The following is a 25,504-nucleotide window of genomic DNA, read 5'->3' on the forward strand; positions in this document are numbered from 1 at the left end:
TGCCTAAAGATTTGCCGTCACTCACCCAGAAGGCAGGGGTTACGAGCCCGCTGGCCTCAGTTTACCGGCTGGGACAGGGCGGCCAGGAAGGATGCCGGATGTGTGGGATGCAGGATGTTCAAGTGCGATTCGGGATAGACGCTGCGCGCGGGGGCGCCGCCGCGGCGAGGAGCTCTCTGGCCGCCAGGGGCCGCTGCGGAGCCGCCCTTTTGTGGTCCTGATGCTGGCGCGAGCGGGCGCGCGGAGGAGGGAGGAGGGCGCGGGGACCCGGCGGGAGGGAGGCGGGAGGCGGTGTCCGTCGCTCCAGCTGCGAGTCCGCCCGCCGCCCGCCGCCGCCGCCGCCGCCGCCGCCGCCGCCGGCTCGGTCCCGCGCCCGCCGCCCGCCTTCGCCCGCCATGGCCCGCCTGACGGAGAGCGAGGCGCGCCGGCAGCAGCAGCAGCTCCTGCAGCCGCGGCCCTCGCCCGTGGGCAGCAGCGGGCCCGAGCCCCCCGGGGGGCAGCCCGACGGCACGAAGGACCTGGACGCCATCAAGCTCTTCGTGGGCCAGATCCCGCGAAACCTGGACGAGAAGGACCTCAAGCCACTCTTCGAGCAGTTCGGCCGCATCTATGAGCTCACGGTGCTCAAAGACCCCTACACGGGCATGCACAAAGGTGGGCGCCCGGATCGCTCCCCTCCCCTCCCCTCTCCTCCCTCGGCCTCCCCACCCCACCTTCCGGCATCTTCTCCCCGCCACCAACCTTCCTCTCCTCACCTCCTCCCTCCGCTTGCCTCTGCCACGGCATCATTTCTTCCCCCCCAACCCCGGTCTACCCACCCCCTCCTCCCCCCTCTGGGGGTGCAGCTGACAGATCCGAGCTGGCCCCCTCCCCTCCTCCGCCCCCACTCCCTCCCTCCCCACCTTCCGGCATTCTCTCTCTCTGTCTCTCTCTCCCTCTCCCTCTCTCTCTCTTCTCTTCCCTTTTCTCTCCTCTCTCATCTCCCCCTTCCTCCCATCCTCCCCCTCCCCAGCATCCTTCCCTCTCTCCCTCTCCCTCTCATTCCCTCTAGACCCCCACCCCGTCCTCCCTCCCTCACCCACTCTTTCTTGCCCCTTTGCTGGGAAGCTGCCTAAACACTGCCACCCCTCCCTGTGCCCCCCCCCCATTCATTCGGCCTCCCCAGGCCCGTCGGGGAAGTTTGCACCACTGGATTTCATTGCTTTGGTCATTTTCACAAAGCCAGGCCGGCGGGGCAGGTCCAGCCGGCCGCGGGGGACACGGATGCTCAGGATCTCGGGCTAATCGGTAACTACAAAGAAAGCGGGTGGGGGGGGGTGGGGGTGCAGACAGCTAAGCCAGTCAGGGGGAGCACCGGCCTTTTGGGTGGTTCAAAGGCTACCGTGTACCCTCCCCCATGCCCACCCTCTGTTTGGATCAGCATTCCCCCTCCATTTCTCTGTGCCCCCACTGCCCCCTCCGCACCCAGACTGCCGCCTCCACCTTTGGCTCAAGTTAAAACTGGCCAAGCCTGTTAGCAGTGTGTTGAGGGCTGAGGCCAAAGACGATGAGCTTGGGCTGTCCATCTGGCAGAGCCCAGATCCTGGGGTGGACAGGGAGGTGTGGGCGACCTGTGAGCCCAGCAGAGGAGGCAGGTCGGGTGGGAAGGCCTGCCTGCCTCCCTGCCACCTGATTCTCTGTTGGCATGCTGACAGGGGGTGCTGGGGACTGTGGCCCCAGCCCTGGGCTCAGATCACGGCACAGTGTCTGGATTGGGGTGGCCCTGGCAGTTCTCCTGGCAGGGGATGGGAACTGAGGGGTGGGAACGGTAAAGACTTTGTGCTGACACCCTCGGTGAGACCCTGGAGGGGCCTTGGGGTTGGATCAGGGCCCGTGACCTATTTCAGACTGCATTCATCCCCGTCTTCCTCTCTGTGTGGCAGGCATGGTAAGCATGAATACGTGTTTGTTGAATGAATGAATGAATGAATAATGAACAAATGAATGAATCAGTGAATGATGGGTTGGGATCGACCATAGGGAGGATCTGGTGGGTTGAAGTCCAGGCCTGCCACTTCAGCTAGCCCCTCCAGCTGGTACCCAGGGGGAGGAAAGCAGCTCCTCCCATCCCCCATCTCTTTCAAATTCAACCATCACCCAAAAAAAAAAAACGGCCTGGAAAATCTAACCGCTCCCTGTGGCCTAGGAGGGCAAAGGGCTTGTGCTCACCCATGAGTCAGGCTGAGGGATCCACAGCTGTGTGAGGGGTCTTTCCACAACCTGAACCCCCGGTGTGTCCAAAGGGCTCATTTCTAGAAAGATTCTGATGGAGGTGGTGTCCACGTGCCCCCCCCAAACGTTGAATGAAAGGCTGCTGGTGAGCTCTGGGTCTCGGAGACAGATGAGACAGATGGGGCGTGGGGAGATGGAGCCACCCGGTGGTCCTCCCCTCTTTTCTCATTTTAAAATCTCTCCTGGAGAACCCTACCACCCCCACAGAAGGGTAAGGGAGAGACTGGCTGGATTTTCACTGATCTGAGAGCCTCAGTTTACCTGTTGTCGACAGAACAGGGTCTCATGAATGCGGGGTTTTTTTTCTGGCTGGAGAATGTTGGGACTAGGGGGTGCCTCAGTGTGTTTCCCATTTGCAGTCTTGCCTTGGAGGGTGAAAATTAAGGAGCTGGGTGTCCCTCACATCCACTTTTCAGGAGCCCTAGGCAGGTTGGAGCCCCAGATATAGGGCCTGGGGGTAATGGAGTGGAGGGCCTTCTCTCCATATTCACCTGCCCAACCCAGTGCCCTCAGGACACCAATGGAGGCTCCTCCTTATCCCACCTGTGCTGGGCCTGGTAGGACCTTATCTGTGGGAGGGAGTTGAGGGGGTGTTGAAGATGGGAGTTGTCTCAAGGGCCAGAAGCTGGGCTGGAGGCCTGCTGTGGGGGCGCTTAGCTGTGTGACTTCTGGCCAGTGGCTGTCATTCTCTGGGCCTCAGCCAAAGGGAAGTGGAATGATGCGTGGGGAGGTCCAGGCACCTCCTGCTAACACTCATCTGGTTTTGTTTCTGGGGAACCTGCAGGGTGCAGGGTGCCTACTGAGGGTGCTGGCCGAGAGCCCAGGGGTGGGAGTGTGGACCTCAGGTTGTGGAGAGAAATCCCCAGAGAGCCTTGGGGGGCCCCTGGAGGCTGGGCACCAGGGGAGCTGAGAACACCGACTGTGGCCCCGTGGCCCCTACAGCCAGCAGGAGAACGGACATCCAGTATTGCATTATTCCCATGATCACTGTCTCACCCTTAATTTTTACAATGGGGGGCCTGGTTGATTGCTGCTGATGGGATCGTGACTCCCACAGGCTTGTGAGCATCTGTGCATTTCATGTGAAAGGGAAACTGAGGCTGGAGGGGCAAATACTGGGTCCCAAGGACTGACCAGAGGTGCCCCTCACCCAGCTGTCACACACCTGTCTCCCACCCAGGCCAAAGAAGCAGAAGTGTATCTGTGGGATGAAGGAGTGACAAGCCGAGGGGGGACCCCCACCTTCCCCAGGGGTGGTGCTGGGGAGGGGAAGGGAGGGGGCGGGGCTATGACATCTGACAGCCACCAGCCAGGGGTGAGGTGGGGCACCCCCATTCCTAAAGGTCTGTGCAGGGGGCCTCCCTGCTGGGACCAAGAGAAAGGCAGGGAAGAAGTGGAGGTTTCTCTGGAAGAGCGCAGACCCATGGGTGCTGGCTGTTTTTGTTTTTAAGATAGAGAGATGGAGACAGAGACAGAGGTGGAGAGGCATGGCAAGAGCAGAGGAGAGAGATACACAGAGACAGAGGGAGGGGGAGAGTAACGAAGTCTCCCCCCACCCTCATCCACAGGGGAAGGCAGAGAGAGGGCAGGAGTTGGGGAGAGAGTTGGGGGGGCAGGGAGGCCAAGAGACCGCTTCCCCCCTGCTCAGATCTGCGCCTCATCTAGAGAAAGGCCTTGCCTGGTGCCCCCAGCCCAGCCAGGGGCTCAGGCCAGGAATTGGAGGGGCTCCCACTGATCAGGGTCCCGTCATCGTCCCCTCCAGCCACCTGCTGGGGGGACGGGCCTCCTCTGGGACCCTCCCTCGGAGAGGGCTGGGTGCACGTGCCCTCCCTTCCTCCCAGGTGCCTGATGTGGCTCGGGCCCTCTCTCGTGCGATCGGCTTGAATATTAATACCCGCCCTGCCCGGGGCAGGAGCCCGCGATCGCTCTGTCCGCCGCCGCGCGGCCCCCTTTATGGTAATCGTATATACATTTGCATGTTAATGACAATATTTGTCTTAAAGCGGAGGTTGTGAAGGGGGCCGGTAAGGGGGGGGGGGGCGGGGGGGGGGGCCTGCAGTTTCCATGGGAGCACCAGCTGCTCGGCTGGCGGTTGGGGGGTGATAGAGGGTGGGGGGAGAGGCTGGAGCACGCTGAGCTCCAGGCATGAAATTCCGTGTGTGACGTGCCAGCCCCAGGGAGCCGGCGGGCTGGGCGGCCGGCAGGCGCTGCCCGGTGGGGAGGGGCGGAGGGAGGGGACAGTGGCTGGTGGGCAGGGAGGGGGCGGGGGGCAAGCCACCAGGGCTGGCTGTGTGGCTTCGAGCTGGGCACGCCTCCTTCCATGCCTTAGTTTCCCCAACCACTCCATCCTCAGGGGGCTAACAGGCTTTTATGAGGCCCTGGGGACCTTATGGGTGACCATGACATCGTTTCTGCCTTCCGTTAGGCAGAGTGCATTGGTTGAGCGCCTGTTGTGTGCAGGTCTGAGAGTCCAGGCAAACAGAAATTCCTGGGGGACATGATGGAGTCAACAGGCTGTGAAGCCATCTACTAATGGAACCACTATTTCTTCCAGACCCAGGATACAGTGTCGGGCAAAATAGAGAAAAATCCTCTCCCAGACTCCTCCCACCCCCAGATCCCATTTGGTGGTGATGTGTTGGTGGGGGTGGGGGGGTGGGGGGGCACGCAGTGAGGAACCCGAAGTTCCAAGGCATTGATGTTAGGGCTGAGATGGTGGACGCACATCCGCAGGGACAATCCAGAGGAGGCCCCAGCTGCTGCAGGTGTGGAGCCCAGGAGGGCTTCCTGGAGGAGGCAGTTGATAAGGGAGAGCAGTTAGGATGTCTGGTTTCTCTGCATCTTCTTGGCTATGGAAACTTGGGCAGCTGCCTTCAACTTTTCAAGGCTCAGTGTTGTCATCTGTAAAAGAGTCGTGAGACCAGGGGGGCCTCCCATCTTGAGGAGAGTTAAGGGAGATGAGGGCCAGAATAGTGGTTAAAGCTCTTGACACAGGGCTGGGCGCAGAGCCTATGCTTGTTATGCTACTAAGCTGAGACCTGAAGGATCTGTTGATGGGGAAAGGTGATCCTGGCAGAGCATGTGCAAAGACCCTCCAGGTTAGGAGTGGATGGAGTTTTGCCTTGGTGGGGAAACAGCAGAGGGTCCTGGGAGCCCCATGGTTCCCTTTTGATGACATTTGCTCTCTCTTTAAACCCTGATATTGGCTGATGAGACCCTGGCCATTAGGAGCACTCAGTAGGACCACACTCATTCATTTAGCCAACACTTCCTGAAAGCCTTCTGGGGCCTTGTACTAGGCAAGAGAGATCTGAGACCCCCCTAATGAGCAGAGCTACACATTGGCACCTACAGCTGGAATGGTCAGGGTGTTTCAAAGGGAAGGGGTGCAGTGTTGAGAGAACTGGATAGGGAGTTGAAGGCTCTGCCTAAGGAATCCAGCTGGGTGGAGGAGGGGGATTAGAACTGGGGCTTTGAAGGGTGAATAGGAATTTGTTAGGTGGAGAAAGCATTTCATGTATTTATTCACAGAAGCGCTTTCTATGTTCTGAGCCCTATGGTGGATGTGAAACACAGCAGTGAGCCAGCCAGGTGACTGTCTCTGTCCTCGTGGATGTGGGCAGAGGGAACTGGGTTTGCAAAGGCCTGGAGGTGTGAAGGAGCACAGCTGGAGTCGAGGAGGAATTAGGTGAGGCATGGTAGTTGAGGCCAGGGAGTCAACCTTGAAGTCAGGGACTCAACCCTGAAGGGCCTCTTATGCTGCACTGAGCTTGGATCTTTACTGAGGACACTGGGGAGCCATGGAAGAATTTAGAGCAGAGGAGGATCTCAGACCCGTGTGGAAAGAAAGCTTCATGTCCTGTTAACAGTCATTGCTACCATCAGCCTCTTGCCAGCGTCCTAGCCTTATTTGTAATATGCACACTTCTCACACACCTGGGCGGATACAACAGAAGCTTCCCCTTGGGGTTGAGGCTCACAGTGTGGGATGAAAGGGACACAAATAAACAGACACATGCTCAGGTCACAATGGTTCTTAGAGACCCAGCCCCCCCCCCCCCCCACGGATAGACAAGGAATTGGGGCTCAGAGACAGGTGACACCCACAGCCAAGTCACACACAATATAGTCTCCCAGCCTGAGACTTGACCCACCTTGGAAGATAAATAAGGGAAGTAGGGAAAGAGATGTGATCGTGGAGATGTAGACTCAAGGTGAAAGCCATCCAGGGTTCCTTGTTCTCCTTGGATTGAAGGTGACCAGGGCCAGAGGGAGGGGCTGCTAAGTTTGGAAGACATGGACCTAGCAATAGTCCTGTTGATCTGGGGTCATGGTGATCATCACTGACATGTAAGTTCTGTGAGGGTAGGGACCGTGTCTTGTTCACCATTTTGAAGTGGAGCATGTGGATGAACAAAGGCCTAGGGGAAGAAGAGGATGAGAGGGTGAGGGGGTGCTTGGGTGTGGTGGGGGGTGGCCTGGCCAACAGATGATGTGTAGATGGCTACAGGCATGAATGGATGGATGGTGATGACTTGGTGGGTGGATAAGTGGATTGCTGGATGCAAGTGTGGGTAGGTGGATGAAAGGCTGAATGGATTGATAGATATCTAGGTGGATGAATGGGTGGATGAATAGATGGATGGATGGATGGATGGAGGAATGATAGATGGAAAGATGGTTGGGTAGACAGATGATGGAGAATGGAGGAATAGAAGCATAGAGGAATGGACTAGGGGAGTGGATGGATGGCTGGAAGGATGGAGGAATGGATGCATGAAAGACGGGTGGATGGACGGAGGGATGCATGGGTAGACGGGTGGATGGACGGAGGGATGCATGGGTAGACGGGTGGATGGACGGAGGGATGCATGGGTAGACGGGTGGATGGACGGAGGGATGCATGGGTAGACGGGTGGACGGACGGAGGGATGCATGGGTAGACGGGTGGATGGACGGAGGGATGCATGGGTAGACGGGTGGATGGACGGAGGGATGCATGGGTAGACGGGTGGATGGACGGAGGGATGCATGGGTAGACGGGTGGATGGACGGAGGGATGCATGGGTAGACGGGTGGATGGACGGAGGGATGCATGGGTAGACGGGTGGATGGACGGAGGGATGCATGGGTAGACGGGTGGATGGACGGAGGGATGCATGGGTAGACGGGTGGATGGACGGAGGGATGCATGGGTAGACGGGTGGATGGACGGAGGGATGCATGGGTAGACGGGTGGATGGACGGAGGGATGCATGGGTAGACGGGTGGATGGACGGAGGGATGCATGGGTAGACGGGTGGATGGACGGAGGGATGCATGGGTAGACGGGTGGATGGACGGAGGGATGCATGGGTAGACGGGTGGATGGATGGAGGGATGCATGGGTAGACGGGTGGATGGACGGAGGGATGCATGGGTAGATGGGTGGATGGATGGGTGAGTGGGTGGCTGGGTGGATACCTCCTCAACATTTACCACCTTCCTCCCCATCAGGGGAATGGGAATGACCATCAGCTTTGCAGCCCAAGAGGCTTTGTTTTTATTCCTGACTCTGCTTTTCATTTCTGTGTGTTCTTGGACAAACTGCCTTATCTTTCCTGAGCCTTAGCATCCTCACTTGTAAAAGAGAAGGAGTATTGAGAGTTCTCTTACAGAGTAGTTGTAAGAATTAGCATTAATTTGTAGAATGCAAATAATGACAGGGTTAACGCAATCCCTGTCAATAGCGTCTTGCACATCATCGGTGTTAATAAATGGTCAGGTAGCCAGACAGTTAACAACCTCTGTCCAGCCTCTGGGGTGTGCCAGGCATTGTGCCTGGTTTGGGAGGATGCAAATCAGTCTGGGTGAGAAGAGGGATTGACACTAAATGAGCAAACAGGTAAGACTTGGGTAGGAGCAAGTTGCTATGGAGGAAGTAAAGAGGGATGTGTGTTGAAGGGTGACAACTTACTGCGGGTGACCAAAGATGTCAGGAGGTGACATCTGGGATGAGCCCTGCATGGCAGATTAAAAAGCTGTTGTTGTAAAGTCAAGAGAAAGGCATTCTAGGAAGTGGGCACAGCATGTGCAAAGGTCCTGAGGTCAGAATAAGTTTACAGCGTTGGGAGAACGGGGTTAGAGCAGAGTGAGCCAGCAGAAGAGAGGGAGGAGGGAAGGGCAGGGAGGGGACTTTGAGCTTTTACAGGTAGATTGGTGGGAGCCCTGGAGGGCTGTGGGTAGGGGAAGGTCAGGGTCCTTTAGGGAGCTCTGAATCTGGGGAAAGTGAACTCTGGGTCCTCTGTTTTTGAGGTGGGGAAACTGAGGCACAAAGAGTCCCAGAACATGGCTGGACATTTCTACCGCCACAGGTGAGCTCAGCTCCTCTGAGGGACTTCTGAAAAGTGGCAGGTTGCCTGGAGGTGCCACGACGGTAGATTGTGTGAGCTCCCTCACCAGTCCTCTGGCTTCCCCCAGCAGCCTTCAGGGGTGGAGTTCCCCACATCCGAGAGGTGAGAAGGGGGCACTCATCACATCCTTGTCCCTGACCCTCTGCTAGGAGGAGGGACCCGAGGCCTCATTCCCACCCCAGCTAGGGGTCTCCAGAGCAAAATGATATATGTGGGAAGTGCAGGCTCAGAGAGGGGAGAGCACCTCCCCAAGGACACACAACAAGTTCATCACAGCAGTGTCTATGCTGGAAGGGATTTGTCATCATCTAGAGCTACCCCTGGAGAAGGCAATGGCACCCCACTCCAGTACTCTTGCCTGGAAAATCCCATGGACGGAGGAGCCTGCTAGGCTGCAGTCCATGGGGTCGCTAAGAGTCGGACATGACTGAGCAACTTCACTTTCACTTTTCACTTTCATGCACTGGAGAAGGAAATGTGCAACCCACTCCAGTGTTCTTGCCTGGAGAATCCCAGGGACGGGGGAGCCTGGTGGGCTACCATCTGTGGGGTCGCACAGAGTCGGACATGACTGAAGCGACTTAGCAGCAGCAGCAGCAGCAGCAGAGCTACCCCGTGTGGTTAGGCAGAGCTACAAGGTTGTTTATTCACCTACTTACCCACCCCTTCTCTCAACTGTTTTTTTTTTTGAGTCCCTGCTATGTGCCACCTTTGAGTGAACCAGACCTACTGTGTGACCAAGAGGAGCGCGATGCGCTGTGAGAAAGTGGACAGAACGCTGAGCAGTCCTAAGAGTGGTGATGTGTAGTGATTTAAAAAGTCAAATCATCATCTCTTGGTGGGATCCAATAGGGAGGGATCTGGTGAAGTGGGCCTCACCCAGGGCGATCCTTAACCAGGGAACACTGGGCAGTGTCTGGGGATATCTGTGGTGGTCATGACTGAGGGGGCTCCTGGCTTTGGGTGGGGCCAGGGGTGCTGCTTCATCCCCACAGTGGCCAGGACAGCACCCCCCACACACACAGAGGATGACCCAGCCTGGATGCCAGCAGTGCCGAGGGGGATCCTGATTTAGGATCACACTAACATTCTGGCCTGAGCAATTGGTGGTCAGCATAGTGTCATGGAGATAAGCCCTCAGTGTGTCAGAACAGGACCTCAGAGTCACCCTGACTCTCCCTGTCTCACACTTCTGCTCCCCTATCCCTCCCTCCTGATGGCTCTGCCTTCTAAACCTCTCCAGTCCACTCATGTCTCCCCACTCCTCTGTCTACCCCCATCACATCCCCTGGACTAGCTTAGTCTCCTCTCCCCTGATCTCCCAGCTCCCACCCTCACCAGCCACAGTCTGAACTTCTCCCAGCAAGCTGAAGGTCCCTGTGAGCACCTGAGTCAGGCCCCACCCCTCCTCTGCTCACAGTCCTTCAGGGCTCCCACCTGCCCGAGGGTAAAACCCCAAGTCCTCCCCACAACCCACAAGGCCCTTTATGACCTCTCCCCCCCCTTTATGACCTCTCCCCTCCTCCATCTCTTTCCCTCTCTCACTCTGCTCCAGACACACAAGCTCCTTGCTGTTCCTTCAGTACACCAGGAATGGTCCTGCCCCAGGGCCGTTGCACAGGCTTTGCCCACTGTCTGGACCACACTTCCTCCCTATCCTCTGTAAAGCCCACCTTCTCAGTGAAGTCATCCTGTGGACCTGATTTATAATCTCAGCCACTCTCCAACACTCCACATCCCTCTTTCCTGCTTCCTTTTTTTTTTTTTTACCTCTGTGAAAATGAAAACTTCTGATGTACCATAGAATTTATTTATTTTATTTGTGTTTCTCTCCTCCCAGTAGACTAGACGCCCTATTAAGATGAGGTATTTTTGCCTTTTGTGTTCACTGCTAGTCTCCAGTGCCCAGAACAGTGAGTGCCTGAAACTCAGCAGGTGGATGGGTGGATGCATAGATGGATAGGTGGATGCATAGATGGATGGATGGATGGGTGGATGGAGAGATAGCTTGATAGCTTGACATGTGGGTGGATGGATGAATGGGTAAATGAGTGAATGATGGATGGATACATGAATGGATGATAATGAATGGATAGAAGAATGGGTGAATGGATGGATAGATATGAGGATGGACAGATGGATGGGTGGATGGATGGACAGACGAATGGATGGATGGATGGACAGGTGAATGGGTGGATGGATGGGTGGGTGCCCTGATGGAGTAACCACTGGTGCAGCGATGGTGACTAAATCCATGGGAGCAGTCGACATGGGTGCAGGCAGAAAGTCATAGGTCCAGGTGAACCCTGAGAAGCCCTGTTTGTAACGTGGGGACAGAGGAGGAGGCAGCAACAGAGGCTAAGGAGCAGCAGCCAGGGAGATAGGAGGTGAGGCTAGAACACTGTGCCTGATGAAGCATGAGCCCTGGGTCCTAGGTCTTGCCCTCCTGGACAGGAGCCAGTGAGTTCATAAGTGGAGGGAGGGACAGTGAATAGGGGAGTGGGGACCATCAGCCCCTCTGTTCCCAGTTAAGTGGGGGACAGCTTCAGGATGAGAGGATGGAGGAGGAGGTGGAGAGGGCGGCCAGGAGCAGGGGTGGTAGAGAGGTGGCCCCACAGCAGAAGGGAGTGTCGCCTATAGTGCTGAATGGATGATGTTGTCATTTTATGGATGAGAAAGTGGAGGCTCAGAGAGGTTAAGTGGCTGGCCCTAGAGCACACAGCAGGAAGGTATTGGGCAGGGTTAGATCCCATCTTTACTCACCTGATTAGAGCTGAATTTAAAGAACTAGAATTAGGGGTGTCAGTGTGTGGTGAGGGGGTGGGCTCAAAAGGGTTTGAGATGAGGGGTTCACACAGTTGGTTATAGCTGGGGAGGGGAGATGTTGATGATCAGAGAGAAATGAAACAGGTTGTCTTTCCTGCCTCTGTTTTCCCAGCACACCTGGCGGTACTTGGGAAATACCGACTGACCCCATGCTGGGCATGGTGGGGGAGGGGAGGCAGGAAAACAAATCAAATGGGGTCGTTGCCCACAAGGTGGTCTTGATATTAGCAGGTCATCTTGGAAGCAAAATCATTCATTTTTCAGTCAGTATTTACTGAGCACCTACTGTGTGGCTGACACTATTTAGGTACTAGGGACCCAAAACTGAAAAATCTGCCCCCCCATCCTCTTGGAGTGACATTTCAGTATGGGAGAAACAAGGGGGAAAAAAAAGTGACATTTGAGATGGTTCTAAGGGTACTGGAAAATATAGAACGGGGAGGGGGGCATGTTTGAGGACTGTCATTTGAAACGGAGTGCTCCAAGGAGGTTTCACCGGGGGAGGTGACATTTGAGCCAAGACCTTAAGTTAAGTAAGAGAGTAAACTGCAGAGATCAGAGGGGAAATACATCCCAGAACAGCTCATGCAAAGACCCTGGGGCAGGACCATTCCTGGTGTGTGAAGAACAGTCAAGAGGTCTGTGTGTCTGGAGCAGAGTGAGCGAGGGGGAGAGAGGAAGGAGGGGAGGGCAGGGAGAGGAAGGAGCTAGTTGTGCAGGGCCTTGTGGAAGGACTTGGGCATTTCCCTCAGGGAGGTGGGAACCCTGAAGGGCCGTGGGCAGAGGAGGGGCGGGGCCTGACTCAGGCGCTCACAGGCGCCCTCTCGTGGCTTCTCTGGGGAGGACATAATGGGGGGACGAGGGCGGAGCCGGGGACCAGTGGGGAGGAGAAATGAGCAGTCCAGGTGGGGCTGAACTAGGATGGAGACCATGTACAGTGGCCAAATTCTTCCTGGGCACGGGCTGTGTAATGGGCCCAACGCTGAGCACTGGGGACACATCAGTGACATGGACGCTACCTGTCGCCAATCCTCCTGCCCCAGCATCAGTCGGGGATGGGGAGATTTCCTGGAGGAAGAGTGACTCAGCTGGGACCTGCAGGTTGAGGAGAAATGAGCCAGGTAAAGATGAGGGTGATGATGTATGGACCAAGGAAATGGCAAATTCAAAGGCAGGTCAGCGAGAGGCCAGGTGTATCTGGGACCAGGGTGCAGACAGGGACACCACCAGTGTCCATTGGGATCAGTTCCTAGACCTGTCAAGCTCCCTGGGAAGTGACAAATATCCCAGACTTATGCCTGAACATGACAGCTATGAATAGTAAAAAGGAAAATAATTGTTTTTCCTTTTATTTATTTTTTGAGTTTATTTTGTGTTTTCTTGGTGGGGTTTTGTTTGTTTTGTGTGTTTCTTGGTCACACTGCACGGCTTGTGGAATCTTAGTTCCCTGACTAGGGATTGAACCCAAGCCCTCCACAGTGAGAGCACAGAGTCTTAACCACTGGACTTCCAGGGAATTCTCTGTTTTCATCTTTAAAACATTTTTTTTGTTGTTAGTTCATTAGATCAGGGTATTAAGCTCCCAAGACCTAAGTCATCCCCAGTGCTGTGGAATTTTCTGGGACTCAGAAGCCCTTTAGCCACCCCCAGTTTGCCTTTAGTAGCAAGGGTTGTTTCCGACTTGCTGTGTGACATCAAGAAAGCGGCTCAGCATCTCTGGACACGGGTTTGCTCACCTGTAACATGAGGATAAAAGTAGTGTGAAGCTCCAGGGATGATGGGGGAGGGGCTTCAGCAGAGCTTGGCTCCATGTACACAGCTGGTACATCTTCCTGGGCCACTTGGGGTTTTTTTTAGTCAGTCCTGGAGGGTCCTTTCCATAAAGACCTGCAAACCCTCAGATTCAGCAGGGCCCAAATTGGGTTCCACATCTTCCTTCTAAACTGCTTCTCCTCCTGGGTTCCCATCTGTACTGGTTTGCTGGGGTGACCGTTACAAATGACCACAGATTCTCAGGCCTGAAGGGCAAAAGTCTGAGATCAAAGTTCTGCTCCCTCTGGAGGCTCAGGGAGGTCCCTCTGGCCTCTTCCAGCTTCTGGAGACTCCACATATCTCTTGGCTTGTGTCTGCATCCGTCCAGTCTCTGCTTTCATCTTCCCCTGTCCTTCCATCTGTCTCTCCTCTTTTGTCTCAAATAAGTTTGCTTGGCATTGGATTGGGGTCCACCTGGTTGTCCAAAATGACCTCATGTCAAGATCCTTGATTACATCTGCAAAGACCCTTTTTCCAGATCAGGTCCCATTCACAGATTCCTGGAGTGGGTGTATCTTTTCTAGGGGGATCACTATTGAGTGCCTGAAGATGCTCCTCATCTTCTGGGCTTCCCCCAGCCCTGTATCCCTCACTCTGTCTTCCAGGCTGATGACACAAGGGAGGTGTGTCCATCTCTGTCTCTACCTAGCCTGGGAACCTTAGCATCACCCATCAGTCAAAGTGTTGTCCCCAGAGCCCCAGCTGAACAGAGACCTGTTGCCGTGAAGGGATCATGGCTACTTCTGCTCCCTTTCTCAGGAGCATCTCCAGGACTGGAGAGAGGAGCATCCTTGTGGGCTGGGGGAAGAGCCCTTTGCCATGGGTCATGCAGATGTGGGCTTAAGTCCCAGCCCTATCATTTCTGTGGGTGACCTGGGCCACTGGGAACCTCAGCCTCCTCATCTATAAGGTGGACACTCTTCTCCCCACCATTGAAGGCTCTGTGGGGTCACCCTGGGGCTCCACTTTTGGGAAGCCTGTATCATTAATGATTCAGTTTATTCATGCATCAAACAATTGGTGTCTAGATTATCCATGGCCCACAGGGTCTTTTCATGGAAACACTTAAGGCCTCCTTTGTCTTGGAGTATGAAAGGTTTGAAGTGAGTTTTATGGAAGATGGTAGAATTGGGTGCCTCTGCCACTCTGTACTCCAGGGACCAAAACCCTAGAGGTGCAGTGGATAGGAGGGAAGCCCGCGGCATCAGATATTCCTGGCTTCAAATTCCATCCCCACCCCTTACCTGCTGTGCAGTTATAGGCAAGTCACTTTACCTCTCTGAACCTCAGTTCCTCCATACTGTGCATCACATCCACCCCCCACAGGATTCCTGCAGAGAAAAGGGGCGTGTGAAGTAAAGTACCCAGGACAGCGACTGGCCTAGGGGCTCAGTGAGTTGGCTGTTTACTGGCACTATTATCATTATCTTATAATAATGGGGGATATTGTGGTGCAGAAGGGTCAGGACTGGGGTTAAACTTCAAGGGTTCAAATCTCACCTCTGTGTGACTTTGGGCAGACAACTCAATGTCTGTCTCGTGTTTCAGTTTCCTCATCTTAAAATGACGAGAAAGATACAATGGTATCAATTCTTTCTTTTGGGCTGGGCTGAGGGTTCAAAGGGTTCATATGAGTGATGTCCCTGTAAGATGCTTGGCACTCACTGGACTTCAATTATTATCATACTAGCATTGTTACAACTTTGATTTGGAAATCCCAAAAGCTCTGATCTTGGAGCAGAGAACAGAGGATCTTGGCAAGAGGAGGGATCCTCAGGATTTCCCAGCAAAGAAATTTCCTCTCTGGGGGATCTTCTGCTTGCTTAAGCAGCAGTGACAGGGAGCTCCCTCCCTACAAAGAGCAAGCACCATGATGAGATAGATCAGTTGGTAGACTGCTTTCATACATTGAGGAAATCTCTTATTTCCCAAAGACCACACACCCCCCCATTAGTCCCTGTTCCACCTTGGGTGTCAAGAGGTCAACCTTTGTCCAGACTTTGAAAATAAGAGTGGGTGTGAAGGAAATCATAGGGTTGAGCCTTTTTGGCAATTGGTTCTTGGAGGTAGGGCTGCCTTCTTGACTCACCCCACCTCTACGGAACTCCAGGGCTTGGCCAGCATGGGGCTTGGGATGTGTTTTGCTGAATACCTGGCCCTACTCTTATCATGGGGCTTCCCTAGTGGTTCAGATGGTAAAGAATCTGTCTACAATGCAGGAGAGCCCAGTTCTATCCCTGGGTGAGGAAGATCCCCTGGAGAAGGAAATGGCAACCCACTTCAGTATTCTTGTCTGGGAAATCTCATGGACAGGGGAGCCTGGTGGGCTACAGTCCATGGGGTCACAAAAGAGTCGGACACGACTGAGAGACTAACATACACACTCTTATGGTGGACAAGTCTGGTGTGTGGGGTGAGGGTAACCAGGGTTGGAATCTCTGAGAAGAGGCTCACTCATCGTGGGCATTGGCTGGGCTGAGAGTTCCCTGGGAGGGTCACTCTAGGACTAGGACACGGCAAACCAGACCCCCAATCCCCAACTGAAATGTGCTCCACGGCCTCTTCACCATTGGATCCAGTCCCAGATTATCTCAGAAAGGTGAGACTATTTTAAGGTTCCTTTCAAGGCAAGGTAAGGCAAGGGCCTGTGGTCCTCCCCATAGGCCCTAGGAGAAATTTTTAGAAAAGATACAAATTCCAGGTAGTTGTATCCAAGTGGTTGGCACACAGTTCACGGTGCCTCTGATGTTCCACTGTGTGACCCTGGGCAAGTCGCTTCCCCTCTTGGTACCACAACCCCTCATCTGCAGAACAAGGACGATGCTAACAGCTCCTTTGTGGGGTTGTTGTGAGGATTAAATGAATCAATATTGAGTATAAGCTTATTAGCATTAAAAACTAGGGAGCTTTAGGGATTTTCCTGGTGGTCCAGTGGTTAAGACCCCACGCTTCCAATGCAAGGGGCCTGAGTTTGATCTCTGGTCAGGGAACTAAGATCCCACATGCTGTGCAGTGTGGCAAATAATAATAATAAAGAAAAATCTAGGGAGATTTATTAACATCATTAGAGGTCTGTATTCATTGAGAACTGTATTTGTTTGTTAGGGCTGCCGAAATAATGTGCCTAAAAAACAGAAATGTATTTTCTCACAGTCCTAGAGGCCAGAAGTCTGAGATCAAGGTGGTGTTGGCAGAGCCGGCTCCTCCTGAGGCTGTGACTGGGAATCTGATCCAAATCTCCCAGCTTCCGGTGGTGCTGGAAATCCTTGTATCATCCAGATTTCTGCCTTCATTTTCACATGCCATTCTCCCTGTGTGTCTGTCTCTGGATCAAAGTTTCCCCCCTTTATAAGGGTACCAGTCCTATTGGATTAGGGTCCACCCTACTTCCAGTATGACCTCACCTTGACTGTATATCTGCAATGATATTAGATCACGTTCTGAAGTCCTGGAGATTAGGAGAATGAGTTGAGTTGATGGAGAAGGGAAACAATTCAGCCCTAATAGAAACTGAAATTCAAGGCTCTGTTTATCAAGAAATGGGTAAATATGACACATTTTCACCAGTTAGAAAAAGAAGCTAAGAGGCTGGGAAGATAGTGCCAAGAAAACAAGGAGACATTTCAGTACCAGGGACAGCAGCTCGTGTGTTTTGTTTTGTTTTGTTTTTTTTGGTGGTTGTTTTTTTCCGTCTATCTGGCTGCAAGCCTTCCAGACAGATCCACAGGCTGGCAAAAGGTTGTTCAAGGGTTATACCTACGCTCCTAGAGCCGATACATTCTGTCTTCTGCATATAGGGCTCCACAGGCAAGAAAAGACCCAAGGAGAAAGGGCTTTGCCCCTTTTTTATACCTCCCAATTTCTTTCCAGCCATGCCTAATGTCTCTCAGGCCTTATGGCTATTTTCTTAGTGCCTCTGCATTCCTTGAAGACCCTGGAGATTCAATTCAGAAAATAGAAACTCAAAAAAAAAAAAAAAAAAGGCAGGAAGACGTGTATTGGGAGAAGATATGGGCATTAAATATAACCAAAAAAGGATAAGCACACACAATATATAAAGAGGGTGTGTTTGTAATATCTCCCATTACAAATTTTTATTCTGGTAAAATATGCATAGCAAAATCTGTCATCTTGACCATTTCTAAGTCCACAGCTCAGTGGCACTGAGCACATTCATATTGTTGTGCAACCATCCCCACCATCCAGAACTTTCTCATCTTCCCAAACTCTGTCCCCCATGAAACACTGACTCCCCATCCCCTCCCCCAGCCCCTGGGCCCACCATCTACTTCCTTCTCTCTGTGGATCTGACTCCTCTAGGATATCATTTGAGTGGAATCATACTGTAAATGTCCTTCTGTGTCTGGCTTATTTCACTGAGCATCGTGTCTGCAGGGTTCATTCATGTTGTAGCAGGTGTCAGAATCTCCTTTCTTTGTGGTCCTTGTATAGATGGACAGCGTTTTGTTATCCATTCATCTGTTGATGGGTATTTGGGGTTTTTCCACCTTTTTGCTGTCCCAAATAATGCTGCTATGAGCACGAGTGTTTCTTTTAGAGTCCCTGCTTTCAATTCTTTGGGGATATATACCCAGAAGTGGAATTGCTGGATCATATGGTAATTCTATGTTTAACTTTTTTGAGGAACTGCCAAACTGTTCTCCACAGCCGCCGCACCATTTTACATTCCCAACACAATTTTTAAAAAAATGAATGTTAGAAGCTGTCCTCAGCTCTGCCTGGTGCCCCTTCCCCAGGGCCCCAGGGCACCTTTCAGGCCTGGGTCAGAGACTCCTCCCCACCACCAGGCCCAGCTAGTGGGAGCAGCCGGCGAAGTGAGCGCAGCCCAGCAGGATGCAGCTTTAATTAACTCCAGCCTGGGGCGAAAGTGGTGCCCCCAAAGCTGTTCCCAGGGGCTCTGCATAGGGGGTCCCCGTCGGGGGAAGCTGAGAGACCATGGGAAGGGAGCTGGGGGTGGAGGACCCAGGACTCGACAGCATCAGAGCAGCCAACGATGGTCTCATTTCAGTCAGTGAAACTGAGGTCCCCTGGGGTTAGAGAGGCAAACCCAGCTCTGAGGCCCGGATCCCTGTGTCCATCCCAAAGAACTTGCCTGCATCTCCCACCCCACAAAATCTTTTAAAATATCTTTAATCTCATTGGCCTTTCTCTGGGCGCCTCCCTCTGCTCAGTTCTCTTCGGTCTCTGTCTTGCAACCTTTCTTGTCTCTATGGCTCTCATGCCTGGCACCCCCTGCCCCCACTCAGGACGTCTTCCAATCACACCCCGGCTCTGGACCACTTTAGAGCCGGCCCCGCCCCCTGCATCTCCTGATTGGTCCTTCCATTTGACGCCACGCCCCACCCCTCTAGCTCCGCCCCCGCATCTAGGTTGGTCCATTCCACTGCACCCTCCGAGCATCTGTTCTGATGGGGAAAACTGAGGCGCCCACACAGGTGCAACGGGCCATCCAAGGCCACAGAATTGGTTAGTGCCAGAGTCACTGCTCCTCAGTCCAGTGCTGAGGCTTCTTCTGGTTCCTTGGGGCTGCTGATGCCCCTCACTAACCTCCTCCCTGGGGCGGCAGCTCTGCCGCTTCCCCCTTCCCCCACCCCCCATCTCACCCCGCTTTTTAGTATCAGCCACAGATTTAATTAACAGCTGATTCGCCTCTCTGCCTTTCCCGTCGCAGCCTTTGGGAAGTGTGGGTATGGGAGGGGAGAGCTGAGCTACTCCTAATTGCCCCACCCCAAAGGGGGCTCCAGCCTCCTTTTCTCTATTTTTAAAATTATAGTGAAATACACATAATTTAAATTTACCACCTTAATCACTTTTCCTTCTTTTATTTCCTAAGCTTTTAAAATTGTGGTTAAATACACATAACAGAAAGTTTGCCATTTTAACCATTTTTAAGTGCAGAAATTAGTGGCTTTGAGTACACTCCCATTGTTGTGCGACCATCTCCACCATCCATCTCCAGAACTTTCTCATCTTCCCAAATTGAAACTCTGTCCCCATTAAACACTGACTCCCCATCCCCTTCCCCAGCCCATGGCCCCCACCATCTACTTTCTGTCTCTGTGGATCTGACTCCTCTGCGGATCTCCTGTGAGTGGTTCACAGTGGATCTTCCTGTGAACATGGGTGCACAGCCTCCTTTTCTCCTAACACTTCTATTTCTCTCCCCTCCAGGCTGTGCCTTTCTCACCTACTGTGCCAGGGACTCCGCCATCAAAGCTCAGACTGCCCTGCACGAACAGAAGACCTTGCCCGGGGTGAGTGCTGGATGCTGCTGGGAAGTGAAGGGGCAGATGGAGGGGATGCTGTCATTTTGGGGAAGGCTAAGGTCCTTCCTGGGATCAGCTGTGAAGCTCATCTGCCTCTGAACTCAGAAAGAAACAAATGGAGCAGAGACACAGAAATCATCACCTGGATGGGCATTTCTTGTGTGTTAACTGCATCCCTGGCTGTGCACTTCATGTCAGGGTGGTTTTGTGTGGTTGTGGAGGTTGCACACTGCCCGAGGGCACCTGGCTTCACATGAGAGTGTCATTGGAGGATGAGGAAGCATTAGCAGGCAGAGGATCAGCAGGGGCAAAGGTCCGGGGCAGGATGGTGCCTGGTGTGTTGGAGGAACAACCAGGAGGGCCATGTTCCTGGAGCAGAGAGAGTGAGGAGGAGAGAGGGAGGAGGGGAAGGCAACAAGAGGATGAAGGCAGATGTTCAGGGCCTTGTGGGAGGAGACTGGACCCTACCTACCTCTCACCATAAGAAAGGAGGGGATTTTCTTTCCTCTTGTCCTTATGGAGCAAGTAAAGCTATGGCTCCTTAAGTGGTATTTCCTCCCCAGGGGAGGCTGGCCCAGGCTCTGGGCCTGCTGGTTCTCTCCTGTCAGCCCTGTCCTTTTTGGGTGGGCAGGAGGTCCCTGCCCCCAGGAAAGGATGGAAGGTCCCCTTCAGCCTGCCAAGCCAGGTCTTCAATGAGATCTGTAGCACCCCACCCCGTGAGTTTGGGGGCAGGGAGTGTCGCCTTTCCCTCTAGAAATCTCAGGGACCCTTCAGTATCAAGGGGCTTCAGAGGATGCTAGGGTGGCATCTTGCCATTCCTGCTGGGAGCATGGATGCTACACGGCTGACAGTGGACAATCTGGGGTTCACCTGCCAGGAACCAGAAGCTGTGGCATGAGTTTGACTCAACTCTGAGCAAGCATCCAAAGGTTTGGGGGGTGGCCTCAACCTTACCTTGCAGAGCAAAGAGCCCGTCTTTGAAAGATGAAGTGGCAGAAGCGAGAGCATACGCTATGGCGGCCACATCAGCGGGCTCCTTGTTTAGTTTCCACCTGGTGTTGCCATGTGACGATGAACCAGCAACTCAACCTCTCTGATCTTCAGCACCAGAAGAGTATAATGTGGTGGGGTAGAGGGAAGAAACTGTTGAGGAGGTCACTGAGGGCTTCACTGAGGAGGTGGCATTTGAGAAGAGACTTGAAAGATGAGGAGGAAGGACATGCTAGGAGAGGGGACCAGATATGCAAAGGTGAGCAAACACCATCTGGATTCACTCTTTTCCCTCACTTGGACCTTCAGCCAACACCTCCCCAAACCAACAGGAAACTGGAGGGCAGGTCCGTCCGTAGCACCCAGGGGCACAGTGGAGTTCGGTGGATTCTATTAGTTATCTCCCGATGTGTCACAAATTACTCTTCAGGGACTCCCCTGGCGGTCCAGTGGTTAAGACTCTGCACTTCCACTTCAGGGGGCACAGGTTCGGTCCCTGGTTGAGGAACTAGGATCCTGCATGCCTCACTATGTGGCCAAGATTTTTATTTATAAAAATAAGTAACAAATTACTCCTTAGCTTAGTGGCTTCAAACAATCAGCATGCATTGTCTCACAGCTGCCAGGGGTTAGGAACTGGGACATGAGTTGGCTGCATGGTTCTGGCTTCTGGTTTCTCCTGAGGTTGCAGTGGAGTCCTCAGCCAGAGCTTACTGTGGCTGGCAAATCTGGCCCAGTGCGTGGCTATTGGCTGGAGGCCTCCGCTCCTCTCTGTGGGCATCTCCCCAGTGCTTGCTACTTGAGGGACCTCACAGCATGGTGACTGGCTTCCCTCAGGGCATGTGATCTGAGAGTGAGCCAGGAAGAAGCCACAGCATCTTTTTTTTTTTTAATTATGTATTTATCTATTTATTTGGCTGCACTGGGTCTTAGTTGCAACATGCAGGATCTTTAGTTGCAGCATATGGGATCTAGTTCTCTGACCAGGGATAGAACCTGGACCCCTGCATTGGAAGCATGGAGTCTTAGCAACTGGACCATCAGGGAAGTCCCAGTCTCAGGGCTCTTTGTCCTCCTCTCTCTGCTCACTCTCCTAGCACAATCCAATTCTTTCATCCATATCTATCCTGCCAGCCAGCCAGCAACCTTTTATTAAGCACCTACTTAATAGGCCTGATTCTGCACTTCTCTTACCAGTTCTGTGTACAGAAGACGCCCCTTGGTGACTCCTTCAGGCACCCCATACCCAGCAGAGCTCAAACTGCCCACAGCATCCCCTTTGAACCAGTTTTTCTTCCCTTCCCCTTGCCCTGCCCCAGCTTCTTGTGGTCGCTGGCAATCCTTGGCCTGTAATCCTTCCAATTCCTGCCTCTGTTGTCAGGTGGCCTTCTCCTCCATGTCTACATCTCTGCCATCTCCACTGCCTTTCTCTTATGAGGACACCAGTCCAGTCCTGGACACCTAAATCCAGGATGACCTTGTGTACAGATCTGTCACTTAATTACATTTATAAAGATACCATTTCCAAATAAGGTCTCATTCATAGATTGCAGGGGTTAGGTATTGGACACGTTTTGGGGCAGGACAGCCATTCACTTCACTGCAGGGGGTGACCACAAAATGAACAGCTGGATGGAAGGGTGATGGGGAACTGCATCTCAAGGGAGAACCAGGTGACCTGTGGTGATGACCTCATGGAGGGCAAACAGGGCAGCTTTCTGGAGGGGGAAGCATTGGAGCTAGTCTTGAGTGACTGGGAGGGTGTTGGCAGATGGGGGTGGTGTGAGCACGGAGCGTACTGAGACGTGGAGGCAGGAGTGTGCCTGGCAAGCTGAGTGTGGGAATGCACGAGAACCTAATGGAAGTTTACTGCCCCCAGGGACACTGGGCAATGTCTGAGGACATTTGTGATCATCTTGACCATGGCATCTCGCGGGTACAGGCCAGGGCTGCTGTTCCACACCCTATAGTGCACAGGACGGCCCCCCACAACAGAAAATGATTCAGGCCAAAATCAGCAGTGCTGAGGTTGAGGAACCCTGTTTAGGAGAATAAGGAGCTGGTGAATGTTCTAGAACAGTACTAAGAGAATTATGTAGAATGCATACCACATACAGCATTTAGATTTTTCTAGGAGCAGCGTTTAAAGAGTAGAAAGAAACAGGTGAAATGAATTTTAATGCTTTCTTTTATTCTAACCCACTGTCCCAAAATCCTATCAAGAGGCTGTCAGTAGGGCCCATGTAAAACTTACTAATGAGATAGTTCACATTCTTTTTATTTCATCCTAAGACTTCGCTTTCACTTTTCACTTTCATGTGTTGGAGAAGGAAATGGCAACCCACTCCAGTGTTCTTGCCTGGAGAATCCCAGAGAGGGGGAGCCTGGTGGGCTGCTGTCTCTGGGGTCGCACAGAGTTGGACACGACTGAAGCGACTTAGCAGTAGCAGCAGCAAGTGTTTGAAAATCTGGTGTGTGTCTTGCACACCCTCAATGCCTCTCAACCAGAACACTTAGTGGTTACCAGAGATGCTCAATGTGGAGTTGCATTTTATAAAATCGACAATTGAAAAAGTAGATTCCTTTCCTCAAGTTGTTGTAAACCTACTCAGAGCTTTTCCAAGAATGGAGTCAGTTTTTAGACTTTTCTGGAGAGGATCAGAGAACAAATGTTTTCAGCTTTGCCAGCCATACAGCCTCTGTTGCATCTGTTGAAAGCACAAAACAATCACATTGAGTGTGGCTAAGTGCCAATAAAACTTTATTGACAAAAACTGGCTGGGGCGGGGTGCAGAAAAGGGCTGTAGTTTGCCCATCCCCATATTGGGCTATCATCATCCAATAGAATTTACTGGATGTTCTGTCTCCGCTGTCCAGTAGGGTGGACACTTGCTCCGTTTGGCTATGGAGCCTTTGAAAAGGGGTGAGTGTGACTCAGGGACTGAATTTTTAATGTTATTTAATTTTAATAGATGTAAATTTAAACTTCCACTGGCTACATGTGGCTAGAGGCTACTGTCCTGAACACTGCAAAATCTAGAATGTTCTAGATCAGGGATCAGCCACCACGTTAGACAGTGCAGATCTAGAATGTTCTAGACTGTTCAACAGTGTAGACCTAGAATGTTCTAGACTCAGGAGCATGGTGCAACATCATTATACATCTAGGTTAGGGAATTGTCTGTCTCGTTTTGACACCAGATCACAGCTGAGGAGGGGTTAGGGGCCTCAAGCCACCTCTTCTCCTCTCAGGGCTCAGTTTCCCTGGTGTTATCATTGTCCCCCAGCACTTTGGGGCACTTCATCCAGCTGCCATGTCAGCAGGGCCCTGGGTCTGCTCTGGCCCCATGTGACAGACAAGGGGACTGTGGTGAGAGAGGAGGGGACTTGTCCCAGGTCACCCAGGAGGGTGAGCACTATGGCTCCACCCACCCTGCTTCACAGACCTTGAACCTGTGGCTTCTCTGCTTGAGTTTCCTGTAAGCTGCTCCCTGCGCCCTGGAGGTGAGGGTAGATGTCTGATAAATAAAGAGGAGGCTCAGAGCTAGATCCTGGGGACAGAGGGGCTCAGCTTAAATTTTTTTCTTAAAATTTGAAAAATACTGCACATTTAGTGAAAAGTGCATGCAACCCAACTGACTATAAAGCAAGCACCCATTACCACTGTGCACCCGGAAACCACCCCGACCCATGTCCCCAAGCCCAAGCCCCTCTCTTCTCATTGGAGGAACCCCTGTTCTGACTTTTATGGCAATCAGCCCTTCCTTTTCTTCCATTACCATGCAGATGAGATTCAATATGATGCCTTGTAGCTTTGTGCTTTGTCATTGCTGTGTGGTATTCCACAGCCTGGATGCACCGTTTATTCATCCATCTTCCTGCTGGTGGACATGTGAGTTGTCTCTAGTTTTGCTGTTAAGGCACAGAGATCCTTGCCAGTGTTTTGCTCTGGGTGGACACATGCCACGTTTGGGTCAGTCTCATACACAGGAGTTCGGGATCCCTGAATATGTGTGTCTTCCAATTCTGATGAGAGAAGGGGTTGTTTTTGGGGGTGAGCCTCCCTCCACAAGAACACCCACAGAAATGGAACCAGTCTTACAGTAGGAGAGCTGGAGGCTTGCTCACTAATCGCACAAGGAGACATGGGGTCTATTGGACAGGAGGACCCTTTGCCTGTCAGCATGTCTGAGCACAGGAGTCTAAGCCTCCCCACAGGTGTCAATGCCAGAGAATGGAGTCTTGGCTGCGGAAGAAAGCCTGCCCTGCAGGGTCACATGCTGCACGTGCCTGTGCACTGCCCGGGAGACAGGGGCCCTGGGCTGGGCCATGTTAGAGACAAAGACTGCCAGCACCTTTCCTATCCCTGTGTGTGTGTGTGTGTGTGTGTGTGTGTGTGTGTGTGCGCGCGCGCGCATTAGGGAACACAGTACAGATCGACACCTCTGTCTCTTCATCTTTTGATGAACAAGGGAGTGGTCCCAGTGGTTTGCCAGCTCAGTGCATCTTCCCCCACCTTGGCACAGCCGACGCCCCCTCCCCCCCCAATGCTGTTTTCTGCAGCAAGTGACACACACCCCTTCCAATTCCCACCTCGAATATGACAGCAGAGTCCATGGGGGATGCAGTTTAATCAGATCTCAGCATTCTGGAATAAGATCCTACAATGAATAACAGAATCCAAGAATAGAACCCAGAATGGACCACAGGACCCTGGAATCCACAGGGCCGACGCCTCCGATTGTCACAGGGATTCTCCGCTGGCCTGTCAAAACCAGGGTGGGGATCCTGGGGATGGAAGAAAGTCCCACTCTGGCGACAAAAGGCAACAGGTCCAGTTCCCACCTCAAGGATGGCAAGGGGCTGGTGGCCATTTGAGGCAACACTATCTCTTTCTTTGTGAAGCTCTTGGTAGTGAGGGATGAG

General features: G+C 52.9%; 1 protein-coding gene across 4 annotated transcripts in view; it reads left to right on the forward strand.

Annotated features, from left to right (window-relative positions):
- The first annotated feature begins 349 nt into the window (after positions 1 to 349).
- The window catches only part of CELF5 (CUGBP Elav-like family member 5), a 51,912-nt gene continuing 26,757 nt past the window's right edge, over positions 350 to 25,504 (forward strand). For 2 of the 4 annotated variants that reach the window (XM_025293163.3, XM_025293159.3), the window contains exons 1-2: positions 350 to 654; positions 19,494 to 19,576. In XM_025293163.3, coding sequence (XP_025148948.1) covers positions 396 to 654; positions 19,494 to 19,576 — 342 coding nt within the window. In that variant the 5' untranslated portion in view covers positions 350 to 395. The remainder of the gene's footprint in view (positions 655 to 19,493; positions 19,577 to 25,504) is intronic. The other 2 variants (XM_025293162.3, XM_025293158.3) reach the window with 1 other exon arrangement.

This window comes from Bubalus bubalis, chromosome 9 (assembly GCF_019923935.1).
Source record: "Bubalus bubalis isolate 160015118507 breed Murrah chromosome 9, NDDB_SH_1, whole genome shotgun sequence".
Taxonomy (NCBI): Eukaryota; Metazoa; Chordata; class Mammalia; order Artiodactyla; family Bovidae; genus Bubalus; species Bubalus bubalis.